Source organism: Musa acuminata, chromosome BXJ2-5 (genome assembly GCF_036884655.1).
Source record: "Musa acuminata AAA Group cultivar baxijiao chromosome BXJ2-5, Cavendish_Baxijiao_AAA, whole genome shotgun sequence".
In the NCBI taxonomy this organism is placed as follows: domain Eukaryota; kingdom Viridiplantae; phylum Streptophyta; class Magnoliopsida; order Zingiberales; family Musaceae; genus Musa; species Musa acuminata.
Window position 1 is genome coordinate 46,831,037 of NC_088342.1, and position 14,301 is coordinate 46,845,337.

A 14,301-nucleotide genomic window follows, 5' to 3' on the forward strand; every position below is an offset into this window, starting at 1 on the left:
GTAGTATCAATGTCATTTGTTAACTGTTTCTTTCACTTCAACTCCAAATGGGAAACCACGAGCAGTAGGGTATTATAAGCTCAGTTGTCATCTGGTGACGTCTGGCTTCCCAATGTCAAGTTCACATGAAGGCATTGTAGATTGAGCATACTTTGTTTTGATGCATGGAAAATACATACATATATGACTGGAATCTCTCACAGGAAGACTATTCACCACTGCATTTTCTACAGGCATGGAGTACGAGCTGTGACTTTTTAGGCTTCAACAATTCAAAACGAGAACAACGGAGTCTAAGGAAGAAATAAACCCCCTTCCATAGTCACACCCTTCAAATCGCAAGACTTTTCGACTCCTCCAAACATTGTTTCAGTGTTGTACAAAGACATGAAGGTCAGTACCACTGACCTCTTGATCCTCCCCAGGTTTCTGAAGTCAAAAGTCCTTCAGCATTCGACAAGGTGAGGGTAAATTCTGACCTTAGATTATATTTGGTTGGATCAATATTTCTAGCATTACAGGCTGCAAGTCAATTTATTTTCTTCGTTTGGCCATGGAATTAGAATAACTCTTACCTTCATTACCTGTCAGTTGAAAGAGAAACGAAGCAAATGCTTTATGCCAAGCTGCTTTGTCCGTGGAATCATCTAAAGTGTTGGCTCACTCAGTATGCCAAGCACCCACCCACCCACCATGACGCTTTATGCCTAACATTCCTTTGCAAAGGCAGGATAAAAGCATGTTCTTCTCCTACTACTACTAGGGAGGAGGGAGATACCTTAATCCAGCACTCATGTGAAGTGATTCGAATCACGGAAATAATTCCTCTTTATGCTCGATAATGATAATGATGATAATATTTAAAAATAAAATAAAATATATATAATCAAAACGGTAAGTTGAGACCATTTTTTATATTAAAAAAAAAAACTTATGAGTGAAGTTTACAAGCATTTGAAAAAAATATGTTTGAGATATTTTGTACCAATCAAAAATTGAATGGATTAATCAATTAATAAATTGTCCAAAAGAATTTTGACTTTAGGAAAAATATTTACACTTCATATCATCTTCCATCCAGGTTAACTAACTTACCAGTGATGACGATTCAAAATTAGGTATTGTTAAGTGATCAAATCCAATGACATTTAGTATGGAGGAGAATGCATAATGGTGCACTTGGCATGGCAATAAGAGGCAAGAAAGGGAGTTTGAGAAGGGGTTCATGGACCCAATTACAGATTGACCCTCTATTGTAGTTACCAATTTTTATTATACTTTTCAAGGTTCGTAATACCGTACCGTACCGGAGTTTCGACCTGGGCTCGGTACCGATACGGTACGGTATACCGCTCGATACACCCAGATGTATCGAGCGGTATATTCAGGCGTGCCGAGCACTGTAGCAGTGCTACAGTGCCACAGTACTACTAGAGTGTCGAAACGGTAACATATGGTCTGCATACCGAAAGTCTGTCGGACCGGTAGTACAGGCGGTACAGACCGGTACCGCAAACCATGATACTTTCCTTCTTCCTGTTTTTTTTTTTCCCTCCTTTCTAAATCAATAATTGTTTTCTTTTTACAGAAGTTTTTACCTAAAAAATAATATATTTTCACTGGACCCCACCAAACATTATATTTTCCTTTTCTTTTTAACCCTTCAATTTTCTTTTTTTCTTTTTTTTTTGGTGGATCTCTCTACCCCCTAAAAATTCCTCTTCTTTTCGCCCTTTTCGTTGCGGTCGTTTTCCTTCGGGTCCCACGTCAGGTTCCCCTTGATCGACCAACCATCTCTCGCCCCTCGCGGGCCCCACACCTCGTGCAATACGAGACAAAATTTGTCCCTCCACGAATTAATTGCACGCTTCACGGGGCTCCACAGCACAACCCACATCACATGCGCCACCCCAAACTATATATATATATATATATATATATATATATACCGTGATACTTGGAACGGGACAGACGACGACATGTAGCTCGAGCAGATTAATTGCCTTAATTTAAATCAACCTTCCGAGCGATTCGATTCCACGAGGAGCCATTTTGGCCCTAATCATGAAATATCAGATCAGAATATTCTAACGTCGACTTTAATCCGAGAGAACTGTTGATCGAATTGATTCGCATGACAGCCGTCCGATGCACGCAGTCTCTTTTTCGCCACCCGCTGATATCATGATATAGATTCAATGCATCATCCCATTTTAATTATCCGATTAATAGATGAGATAGGCACGAATACTTTGGCGATGAGGACGGTCACGTTGGAGTGCGCGATATACCGTGTTCCCTGCCTCGCGCGACACAGCACACGCGATGCCGCGGACGTGCTCCCTGACGACATCTGCACGCCCCTCTCCACGGGGAACGTACGTATAGTGTACGTATCACGGGCCGGAGAGTCCATACTCCGCGATCTCGTAACCGTCCGATGGGGCTTCGCCCTTACGGTAGCCCGAGGGGTCTGTTGACCAAAACAGCCCGATGAATATTTGACGGTGGAGATCCCCGGGCCCACCGGTCCCGCCGCGGGGTCCGCTGGATCAAACGGCCGCGGAGGCGTCGACGTCACCGATCGTGCGAGGACCACGCGCGTCGGAAAGCGAAGGGACGGGATCCCCTCACCTCGGTGAGCCTACTTTTCGCGAGATGGTCGCACCTTCTATCTCCGATGATGGTTCCGTTGGGGTCGCGGTATCGCTCCGCTCGTCCCGCTAACCGTCCTCCACTCCTCCCAGTCCGCCACGTCAGCTGAGGCGTGCATTGGTTCCCCGAGTATTTATAGAGCCCTCGGGGCGTAGTTCCGCTTGTCCTCGTTCCCATTCATCTCCTCCTATTCCAACCTCTCTCCCAGTCTCTGTCTCTCTCTCTCTAGGAGTGTTGGTGGCGGCGATGGCGGCGGCGGCGGGAGCGGGGGACGCGACCGCGGTGTACGCGAGGGACGCGATGATCGCGTGGTTCCGGGGGGAGTTCGCGGCGGCGAACGCGATCATCGACGAGCTGTGCGGCCACCTGGCGCAGATCGAAGGCGGGGAGGAGTACGAGGCAGCGTTCGCGGCCATACACAGGCGCCGCCTCAACTGGATCCCGGTTCTCCACTTGCAGAAGTACTTCTCCATCGCCGACGTCTCCGCCGAGCTCCGCCTCGTGGTGGCTAACCGCGCGGCGGCCGCCTCCTTCGCCCCGGACGACCCTCCCGCGGAGGAGGAACCTGCTGCTCCCGAGGCGGTAGTTGCCGACCCCAAGGTCGCGGTCGAGGAAGAAGCGACGGCGGCGGCAGAGGAGAAACCTTCCGGAGATTCTTCGGATCAAAGGGGCGTCGAAGACGGTGAAGCGTACGGAGGTAAGTATCAACCATCGGTGTCTTTACTCTTCAATAAATTAGTGAATTAAAAATTATTTATCTGATTTATTTTAATTTTACATAACACGTTGTGTTCGATAACCTTCCGGAGATCCTTTTTACTTGCATTTCGGCATCAGTATCGGTTCGTCTCGCGCGAGCCACCACCTAACTGACCCTTCTAGGGAGATCGGACGGTGCTGTTGATGCTCCGATCTATACTCGGTTTTCTAGGTCGCCTCACCGGGCTAACTCGTCTGCGAGGGTGAGTTCCGGTCGCTTAATTCGGCCCGTGAAAGGGTTCACGGGCTGCGGCGGACTCGCCGTACTCCCGCGCCTTCGGGCACTGTTAATTTCACGCTTCACGATAAGTTCCTCCTTTTGGACTTGTAGAGTGAGGCGGTAGAGATCAGAGAGAGAGAGAGTGAGAGAGGGTGGCGTGAACTTCTATTAGAGGGAGAAGTACGTTAACGAGGCTGGGCGCCACAACCCCGGGGCACGGGGAGTCGAGGGAGTATTGGACGGTTACGCTTGTGCCACGTGGCACAGGTTCGATCAGGTGGTTGTCGATCGGGGAGGGGAGGTGGCGTGGATCCCTGATCGGCTGCGACTCAATCGAGAGGCGTAACGATGCGGTCCGGCGTCGCGTTCTTGACGTCAACCGCCGGCGGGCGGGAGTAGAAAAAGTGGCAGCCGCCCGACAGCGTGAGGTCAAGTCCGCCAGGCCCGTCCGCGGCGTTCCTCGGAAGCAATTCATGCTATGCATCTAGATTTTCAACCTTTGGAACGGCGGCCGACCTTGTTAAAATACGCCGCTGAATGAAGTTGATTTCTCGGCATCAATGTTCTCACTGACATTGGGTTTCGTGTGGTTTTAGGACCCCAAGAAGCACCATCTTCATCGGACAAGGCCGATGTGAAAGCAGAAGTAGATGGCTCGGTGCGTCCGGAGAGGATTAAGATCTCGAAAGGTTTTGTGGCCAAGGAGTCGGTGAAAGGGCACATGGCGAGTTCCATCTTACCACCATCATTGGGCACAGTTTCTGTATAGAGATGCAATAGAAGATGGCGTAGGAAGTAGTAGTCGTTCGGTTCTATGTTTCCCAGCTCCCCATTTGATCCCCGTTTGCTGACTTCTCCACTCGTGAAATGCTTTGAGCAGGTCAATGTTGTGAAGGGTCTCAAGTTGTACGAGCACATCTTCACAGACTCGGAGCTGCTCACGCTCTCTGAATTCGTAGATGAGCTCCGCCTTGCGGGGCGCGGCGGCGAACTCCCAGGTAAAGTTCTGTTCTTGATGCTTCTTCTTTTTGTTATATATATCGCCCACCTTCTACCATGAAGTTTGTGCATGTGTGTTCAGGTGAGACGTATATATTCTTCAACAAAGAAATGAAAGGGAACAAGAGAGAGATCATTCAGCTTGGCGTCCCACTATTCCAATCAACGACGGAGGCAGCAAGTAAAAGCCCCATTTCTGGCTTCTTCGTACTCGATTAGTAAGCTGAGATTGTCTTGACATAAGAAATGTTTGATGCACAGGTAACATCGAACCAATTCCCTCCGAGTTGCAGACTGTAATCGATCACTTGGTTCAATGGCGTTTGATACCGGAGACTAGGAAGCCCGACAGTTGCATCATCAATTTCTTCGACGAGGTTACACGCCCCCTTTTTCTCTCGAGCAAATCTTTGCATGTGCCTGAAACCTTTCGTAATTCTAATGCCGGGTTTTCTCGTGTGGCTTCACAGGATGAGCACTCGCAGCCGTACTTCAAACCTCCGCATTTGGACAATCCCATTTCCACACTCGTCCTCTCGGAAACTACGATCGCTTTTGGGCGGTCTCTTGTTAGCGATCATGAAGGAAACTATAAGGGTTCCTTGACGGTTCCCATCAAGCAAGGGTATGTATGCGATGGACCGGATACCAATGTCCATCTCGATGATGAGAAGGTTGAACTTGCTTTTTATATTTGTTGGTCGCAGGTCACTCCTAGTCATGCGCGGTAACAGCGCGGACATGGCGAGGCACGTTGTTTGCGCTTCACCGAACAAGAGGGTCATCGTCACATTCGTGAAGGTGAGACATGCCGCCGCTCGCCAGGCGGCGGCTTCGCCTACCGCGTTGCAGCCAACCAAGGCGATGACGGTTTGGCAACCCGGGACAGCACAGACGACGACGACACCGCGGAAGGTGGCTACCGCGGGGGTCATCGCCTGGCCTCATCGCGTGATACCGGCCGCATGGGGATTGGCTCTCCACAGCCCCGTGGTAATGGTGGCGCCGCGCAGGGCGATGGTTGTGGGCCCTGGCAAGAAGGCGCCCCGCAATGGCACGGGCGTGTTCTTGCCGTGGACGGTCGGCCCCAAGAAGCACACCAAGCATCTTCCTCCTCGGTTTCAGAAGGGGAGGCTGCCATCTCCGTTAGAAGCGCAGGCATAGGTGTGCAGAGAGAGATTAGCAACTTTCTGAGGTGATGTTTCCTTTTTGGGGTCTTTGTAATATGGTAGTGTATGTGGTGGTGGTGGTGACTGTGGTGACAAAGAAAAAAAAAAAAAGAGAGCGAGAGAGAGAGAGAAATGGCGGAGAGGAGTTTTGTGTACTTTTGCTTTTGACAGAAATGGTGGGAGTGTCGGAATTTTGAAATATTTAAGTTCCGAGTTGTGTTAGGTGTCAGTGTCCTCTACACTATTTCCTTATTCGATCTCCCAACTATCCGACTAATTTAGAATCTTTATGGAACATGCTTATTTCTTGATGTAATTATGCATATATCCCATTGAACCAACCATCCCGCTCTCAATTCATAAAGTAATTATGAATTATGCAACGGTATAACCGCGGAGGGAGAGATATTTTACCTGTCGCATAGGCAAGAATTGATAGGATCCAATGCGGAGCTGCATGTCAGATCACACTAGGCCTCCGACCACAATGATGGTGGGCGATACGAGTGAGATCCACCTCAGCAATCGAGGATATGAGGTATCATTCTGACCCAAAGAGAGAGAGACAGAGAGAGAGAGATACATCATCTCCATGAATGTTGTTCTTAATAAACCAGATTTGATCAAATATAAATAATGCCATATCACACAAACAAATAAGACAAAAAATAAAAATAAAAATAAAAAAAACATATAAAACGAAGAAGGCAGACCTATGCCGTCGTGGCCTTCGATAGATTGCAAAGTTCTTCAATCTCCTTGATGATTAAATCTTTCTCCTCTTCAAATTGATCATCTTCACCTACATCAGAACAAAAGAAGTGAATCCTATGAAACTGAGATGGGAGGCTGATTCCTTCATTACTTTTTTAGTTCTGAACCGCGCTGATATCAAGGTGTGCCCCAATCATACGACAAACCGTTGTCAGTCCAATGCGATAATATTTGTCATGAGATGACTCATTTTTCATCTAGAACATGTCAAATAACAGATACATAACACAGAAATTTACCTTTGCTCATGGGAAGATTTTGCAGTGACATCAACAGCTCTTCATGATTGTCTATCAAAACCTCAATAATTTCCCGTGGCTTATTCGGATTAGCAACAAATACCTAATTTTAGGTTAAAAAAAGGAATTACACAAACAATCATCAGTAGAAACATAAAATCTCGTACTTCATGGCAATGCAAGCATATAAAGCAATATGCAACTTTGAGTACTATATGACCTAAAAACCAATTGGTTAACCCAAGTTTATTACTAAATTTTATGATTCCTCTTTCAAGGTAAAACATTAAAAGACAACTAACTCATAAAAACATAAGAAATACACATTATCAGCAGATTTCGCATAACTGTGCCAAAAGTTCTGAGAAAACAACTACCTTGAAAATGTGGAAGGCAGAAATCTGGATATTTTTGCTTGTGTCCTAAATAGAATACGACATATGCAGATTAGGGCTCCATATGATTATCAAAACTTAATATAAATACTCTTTATGAATGAAATCAAATGGACCATAAATAGCATATAATAACATTATACCAGATATCAATTCTTAAACAAAAAGGTACACGATTGTATATCTATAGTCAACTTTGGAGCAGAAATGTCAGCATTCATTAAAAGGAAACAGAGATTAAAAGAACGGCATGTGCACTCTTTTCTGGAAGTTGCCTTGCTGAAGCAAAAAATGGTTATATGAAGTGTTCACAACTAAATTATCTTTTCTTTACATGAAATCCACAACTAAACAATGAGATAGCAGTGACTACGCAGCTGCAAGATGAATCTCTATTTTAGATGCTATAGGCTCTGATGGTTCACAGTCTATATGAAATTTTAGATGCAACCATTGCTTAAATGTTCATAAAAACTAGAGTTAGACTACAGATAGAAGATTGTGGATCAAGTGTTTTAGGGATGAGGGAGGGAAGTGAGTGAGAGGATGGGGGAGGACCTTAGTAAACTAAAATTGTTGTTAGGATATGATGGGATCTAGCGAGGGGGGGACCTTAACGTTGTCATTAGGACACAGTGGGATCTTTTTTAGATTAATAGGCAAAAAGGGCACAACACATTTGGTGACCACGTACTCAATTTATTTATTTATATTTATATTTATATATGCTGGAGTTAGGGTTGCATGACCAGGTAATGGAAAGAATAAACTTCATATGGAGCCAATATAAGTTTTTTGTCATCACACTTTGCTATAGTTTCTAATACAGTGTTGAATATAATCGAACTCTTCCATTTTTCACATAACAAGAAATACAAAATTGGACACAATAAAGTAATTGCATATAAAACTACAATGTACATCAGGCAAAACTACAACTTTAAAAAACATACAATAAACTAGTGAAAGTAGTATAGGAGAAAAAAACTGAAAAATCATTTACCTTTAGTAATGCCATCATAATATGCAAGAACCGAACTTCTAAAATGTAGCGCTTCATTATTTGCAAATTTTGGGGTTCCAAAAGGAAATCCGAGAGAATCTAAATATTAACTGACATCAACCCTACTACTAATGACAAAATAATCTGAGACAGAAGCTAAATATAGATCACTAATAACACTAACCTTCAAGGATTGTCTTCTTGTTACATAGTTAGGAGATGTCAATAGCTTTTCATAAAGCTCAAAGAACTGCCATGAAACTCTTCAATCAGATGAAAGAAAACACACCAGAAACATCTTGTCTAATTAGTAGAATGTTCCAGCAAATTATTGCAATAAGTTGGATTTGAATAACTTGACCCCTGAACAACTAAAGTAGTACATGAAAAACTTGATAGCTGACCTGAACGTAATGTGAACTCAAAAACTGAGAGACTATCATTTCATGTTTTGTAAGCAAGTCCTGCCAAAATTTCATCCATGAGTAAGCATGGGACAGTGCATGAACATAATCGTGGAGTCTAAAACATGATGATAGGTATGCCAAAAGTAGCAACACTGACCTTGAAGGTAGCAAGAGCATCTGAAGCAATATCAAATGTTGGCAGTTCCACATATTTGAAAAATAATTCAAAGCTCCTTGATTCCAGGATACATCTGAAAGATCACTACAAAATCAAAATGCATTCAAAATCAAAAAATTAATGGCCATAATATAATAAATGAGAAGTTAGAAATTTCATATGAAAAAACTTATAAATATCACAGTTTTGTTTCAACCTGCTCCTCAAAGTTCATTAAGATCCTATGTTTCTTAAAGAATACGTGGTAAGTCACTGCTTTCATGTCATTGCACTTGGGATTTATCTAAGGAGGTATCAATCACACACAAGTATGCAGGATTATTTGAAGACAAAGGAAATAAACTCAATGAAATCAAATAACTCATGTAATTATAAACATATTGCAGTCTGTCCTACGTAAATAACAATCAGATAGTTCTTAAAATCAATGAACCACTCTCTGCAGACAATTCTGACACAGACTTCGTATCCAAAATCCAAATATCAACAAAATATAAAATGTCCTGTGTCAAACTGATCAGTTGAGTAGATTGAACAATGTTGAATTTATTTGTCAATATGAATCATAAACAGAATACTAAAAAAATCATCTTGCCAAATAGAGACTTCAGAAGGCCTAGGTATACAAGATAAAGATAACATAACAACCATTTTAAAGTGAAAATTTTATAACATTACATTTGTAAAAAATAAAATAATTTCTTAACAATAATTGTGATGAATAGTTTCACTTCAATTGATGTGTAGCTATACAGTAAGGCTGTAGTTGGTAGATTTTTGGCAAGATGCAGATCTTGATTAGTTTGGAGAAGCATATGAAACAAAATAAGAACTGATCAAAATACGATCATATAGTTATATTTTGCAAACGCTAACCATACATTGCAACCTTAAAATATTTATGCATTTACTTTAACTGAATACATTCAGATATGCCAACAACAAATAAGATTGACTGACACATCCTAATGGACTTCCAACATAGAAACATCCAGAATGTACCATAACATAACAAGCATAATTGTATATTACAAGCCAAGTTTAGTCTTTGTTTCAACAGATTAGTTGCTGAAAGAAAAACAATTCATTTAATATGTTTATCCCACAACTTGATTTAAAACTTATAGACTAATCTAAAACTAGTCTATAAATTTATAGATGCATCATATATAAAACTAGTTTTAGTTACATTTTAGATGTGTTGTTTATAACTTTTCAAAGCCACAAGATCTAAATGAGCATCAAGGTGGAAGGATTATCAAGTTGTGTGTTAAGTTTATAAATGATCAAGCTTAAATTATTTGAGCGATTAGTCTATTTTAAGTAAGACTTTAAACATGCATTGTAATGTCAAATTATGCTTGCTACATTATGGTACTGATTTGATTTGTTGGTACATTCTGGATGTTTCTATGTTGGAAGTCCACTTGGGATGTGACATAGACAGATAATGATGACAAGAAACCAAAATTAGCAAGGATTTCAAGTTGCTTACTTTGCAAGAGTTGGATATTTGATGCACTCCCTCAGCATGTTACCACAGCTCAACGCAATCTCTTTGTTGTTGTAACTGTTTGGAAATCAGTAACTAAATTAAGCTTCAAGACTTAACTGAAAACGCCAGCATAATGTAGTTTCTTGTCATAATGTAGAAGTGAGAAAATCCAGAAAACTGCAAGTGAACAAGGCTAAACAGAAAGACACCAGAGTAGAAGTCGGGCGGAACTCCTACAATTCCACTGCTTGTTACTGATAGTAACTACTGCAATTCCAAGGCTAAAGATAATGTAGTTTGATACTTAAAGGGTAGGTGTAATGCATGCTTCAATACGCTACCAAAACCTAATTTTGACTGAACAGAAAATGCCTTGATTTAGGATGCCAAAAACATCCCTAAAGTGAGATATATGTAAAAATTAACTATATCAAATTGCTTTAGCCTTCGCATGTCCTTATGAATTCAATCACAGTTAAATCAACACATGAAGACCAACTTAAGGAAACCTATTTGAACGAGCTGTTAAAAAAAGCAAAGTCAGGTTCTTCCTTGAAGATACCCAAAGATGATGATAAGACCCAAAAAAAAGATCAACATATTTCAAGCAGTTAACATAAGATTAACATCTAAACCAACTTAAGGGAACCTATTCAAACATGCTGTTAAAAGGAGCAAAGTTCTTCCTTGAAGACATCGAAATCATCAGGCGATAGGGACCTTCGCGTAGGCACCCGAGCAATGTAAGGCAAGGCCCATCTCGATTCAAGTTTGGATCCGTAAATTAGGTGTGGCCCAAGCACACCTTAGCCGATCTGGTTCAATCGAACAAGATCAGCTTGAGACTAATTCCAACTTGGGCTAAGACTTAGATTGACATATAAGAAGTTAAGAACTTAGATTGACATATAAGAGGCTAACAATTGTACTATTGTTAAGAGGCTAATTACAACTTGGGCTAGTTCCAACTAGATGAGTATGTTTACTCCCATATCGGAAGTGGGCTAAGACTTAGATTGATATATAACATGCTAATGGGTTAATGGGTGTATTACTGTTAACTTGAGCTTAAACATTTTTGGACTAGTGGTTTAGACTCAACGAAGTTAATAAAACAATTATCCAATAAGATTGAGTCATGACAAAATGGAACCAGAGTTGATCTAGTATTGGGCATGGCAAGGGGTTTGAGTAGAAAAGGGTTACCTGTCCAATGGGGCCAAAGAGTGTGATCTGGAGGGACCATTGGAGTAGGCCTCACATGCACTATACTAGGGTGATTTGGGCTATGTAGGTGCTTAACGTCCTTTAAGTGGGGCAGGTTATGTCATCTCGGTTTAGACCCACATCAAAAGTGGACTAAAACTTAGATCAACATATAAGAGGTTGATGGATGTACTCTTGTTAACTTGGAATTAAGCATTTTGGACACAAGTTATCCTATCAGCTTGTGACCTCAACAAAAGGCTCACTTTACATGTTGTAATCATTCAATAGAGATCCTAGTGGTTAGTGCACTGTTGCACAGTTGATAGATCTCATGTTCAATACTATGCGAAAGCATCTTGTACAACGTTCAATGTATCAAGACTGGACCCAGTGGGCCATACGAAGGTTGAATTGCATATGGTCTAAGCTACTTATTGCATATAGGACTTAGAAGCCAACATCTAGCCACTGATGCTTGACTGAAGAAAGGGTTGTCCGTGCGCTAGTCATGGAAGATTCCCAAGTATACCCAATTGATCCTCACCACAATCTAGCAACCTAAGAACCAAAACATAGAATTAGCTAATCAACTATGTACTAAGTTCACTTGAATATTGAGGCCAGGAAGAAGTGTTCTCATACATACTGAAGATAAGATGGCAAACTAAATATGCTTGAGAGACAGATAACTTACCAGATAATGAGGAAGTCCAAAAGTTCCAAATGATTCTCAATATATTCCACACAACAATATCTAGAATCAACGTTATGCCTTAATAAAATGGACCAACAGTGCATCAAATCTTTTCTGGCCTGATTTGAAAGCATCGATTAGCTTTGGCATCAATGATGGTCATAATTGTACCAAATGAAGGCTGAACTTACTTCCCAACTCAAAGTTGGCAACTTATGAATGAATAGAGCAAGGACATCCCCTTTGCATATTTCAACAACCAACTGTGAAATATGATCTTGATTTGGTTCGGTTTCTGCATCCCCTGAAAGCATTTGCCTCATTGAAAGGACATTCTTTTCGACTTCTTCAAGAGCCTAGAATAACAAAGTATAATTGCTTAAAAAAATGAAGAAATCAACTCAAATGCTTCTGCTATCAAAAAGAAGTGCATGACATTGTTGTCTCTCTAAAAATACTTGGCATATGTTTATCTTGAAAGGTGTTTTTGACATTTGTGAATCATGTGGAGTTAAGCTGCCTTTGGGCATAGAAAAATAAAAAATGACAGTTTGAGATAAGCAGAATGGCTGAGTGCAAACTCAACATCTGCTGGATGAGACAGAGACAAGCTTAGCCAGCAGGCACAGATTGGGTGCTTGCCAGAATTGGAAAAGAATGCACACGTGAAGATTTTAGCTCTAGACTAATGCTGCAGTAGAGTAACATCTTCAAATATATATTCAGAAAGTCAAGGGTTTAACCACATGAACTTATAAAACATTATTTATAGATTATTTGAAGAAATGACATGCGTACATAGAGAAAGAACATTCAGTTGAAAGCCTATATCAATGAATCACCAAACGAAATATACACACACACACACACACACACACACACATATATATATATATATATATATATATATATATATATATATATATATATATATATATATATATATGTTAATATTCTAATAATCTCTTTACTAAATTAGTATAAGAATACCTTTAGTATTCAAGACTTGATCATATTTACAGGAGTCATATTTCTGGATAAATACAATCAAGATTTGACATTAAAATTTAAAAGCAATCATAATAGTATTAAAGTCTAACCCGTCTTAAATCAAGAAGTGTATATAAAAATATACCATTCCACCAGTTGTAGGATATGTAAGAATTTATGCATAGGAGATAGGGCATAGGGTTATACCCAAGTCCGATCACATAGATTAACCCTCGCAAAGTTATGTTCATATTTTAACAGCCCGCCCCTTGATCGGCCATACTTTAATTACTTTATACTTTCAGCAAATTAACATCTGGAGAACACAGACTCCAGTAATTGCGTGAAGCTAGAAGCGACGAGTATGTTCAAGGTAAATACAAATCCCACAAAGAGTTCTATCAACCACATAACCTAACAAAACAACATCTCAAAACCAGGATCGAAACAAGGTCAAAGGAAAAGAAAATTCCACAATGAACTCGATCGAGAGGTTCTTGACGAAATGCAAACCGAGGAAATCGCGTTTAGATCTCAGATCTGCCACTCATTGCACCGAAGCAAACAGATATTAAGGATCAGATGATGGATCGGCGGAGACGAAGGGATCAAGAACCAGATCGTTGGGGGGAAAGGCGAGGGGAGAGAGAGAGAGAGAATGGGGAAGACGACCTTCGCGATGGTGGTGGTGTCGAGAGAGAGGAAGCTCTCCTTGATGGCCCCGGCGAGCTCCGCCGGGTCCGGCTTGGACTGCGACGACGGCTTGAAGAAGAAGGACATCGGCGCTCCCTCGCGTCGCCCGCAAGTGAAGATGAAGAAGAAGAAAGAAATATGTCGTTACGGCTCGTTCTCGTTGGCTTTGTCGAGCGTGAGTCGACTGCGACCGGTTCGGTTCGGCATCCGCGATGTTCGCATTGGGAAGTACCAACAGATCCGTCTCCACCATTGACGTCTCTCCTCCAAGTGGCTCCCATTCACAACCGCTGGCTGTGGACCCATGCGCTATGGGCCCCCTAAGATGAGCGCCTGCGGACCGAAACCTTTTTAGACTTCTTAACATAAAAATGGAAACAATTGTTGTTTATTAAGTACAGCGTGAAAGGCTTTTTCTAAAT

At 41.6% G+C, this 14,301-nt stretch overlaps 2 protein-coding genes across 4 annotated transcripts; one reads left to right on the forward strand and one right to left on the reverse strand.

Moving 5' to 3' along the window:
* Nucleotides 1-2,806: 2,806 nt before the first annotated feature.
* Nucleotides 2,807-6,024, forward strand: LOC103986253 (RNA demethylase ALKBH10B). The gene is made up of 7 exons (XM_009404198.3): nt 2,807-3,352; nt 4,231-4,358; nt 4,515-4,632; nt 4,716-4,814; nt 4,895-5,010; nt 5,104-5,258; nt 5,341-6,024. Exons 1-7 carry the CDS (start codon nt 2,902-2,904, stop codon nt 5,795-5,797), a joined length of 1,524 nt encoding a protein of 507 aa, XP_009402473.2. The 5' UTR covers nt 2,807-2,901; the 3' UTR covers nt 5,798-6,024.
* A 183-nt stretch (nt 6,025-6,207) lies between these two features.
* LOC103986252 (uncharacterized) lies at nt 6,208-14,090 on the reverse strand. 3 transcript variants are annotated; one of them, XM_018825675.2, is made up of 12 exons: nt 13,859-14,087; nt 12,388-12,552; nt 12,197-12,315; nt 10,294-10,368; nt 8,778-8,871; nt 8,618-8,677; nt 8,398-8,463; nt 8,214-8,312; nt 7,193-7,237; nt 6,816-6,918; nt 6,516-6,604; nt 6,208-6,348 (listed from the first exon to the last, which is right to left on the reverse strand). In XM_018825675.2, the coding sequence occupies exons 1-11, from the start codon at nt 13,964-13,966 to the stop codon at nt 6,516-6,518; spliced, it is 1,023 nt and encodes a 340-aa protein (XP_018681220.2). In that variant the 5' UTR covers nt 13,967-14,087; the 3' UTR covers nt 6,208-6,348. The 3 variants fall into 3 exon arrangements, with proteins under 3 accessions (XP_018681220.2, XP_009402471.2, XP_018681221.2); XM_009404196.3 differs by lacking the exon at nt 6,208-6,348 and having other exon boundaries at nt 6,392-6,604; XM_018825676.2 differs by lacking the exons at nt 6,208-6,348; nt 8,214-8,312 and having other exon boundaries at nt 6,392-6,604; nt 13,859-14,090.
* Nucleotides 14,091-14,301: the final 211 nt, after the last annotated feature.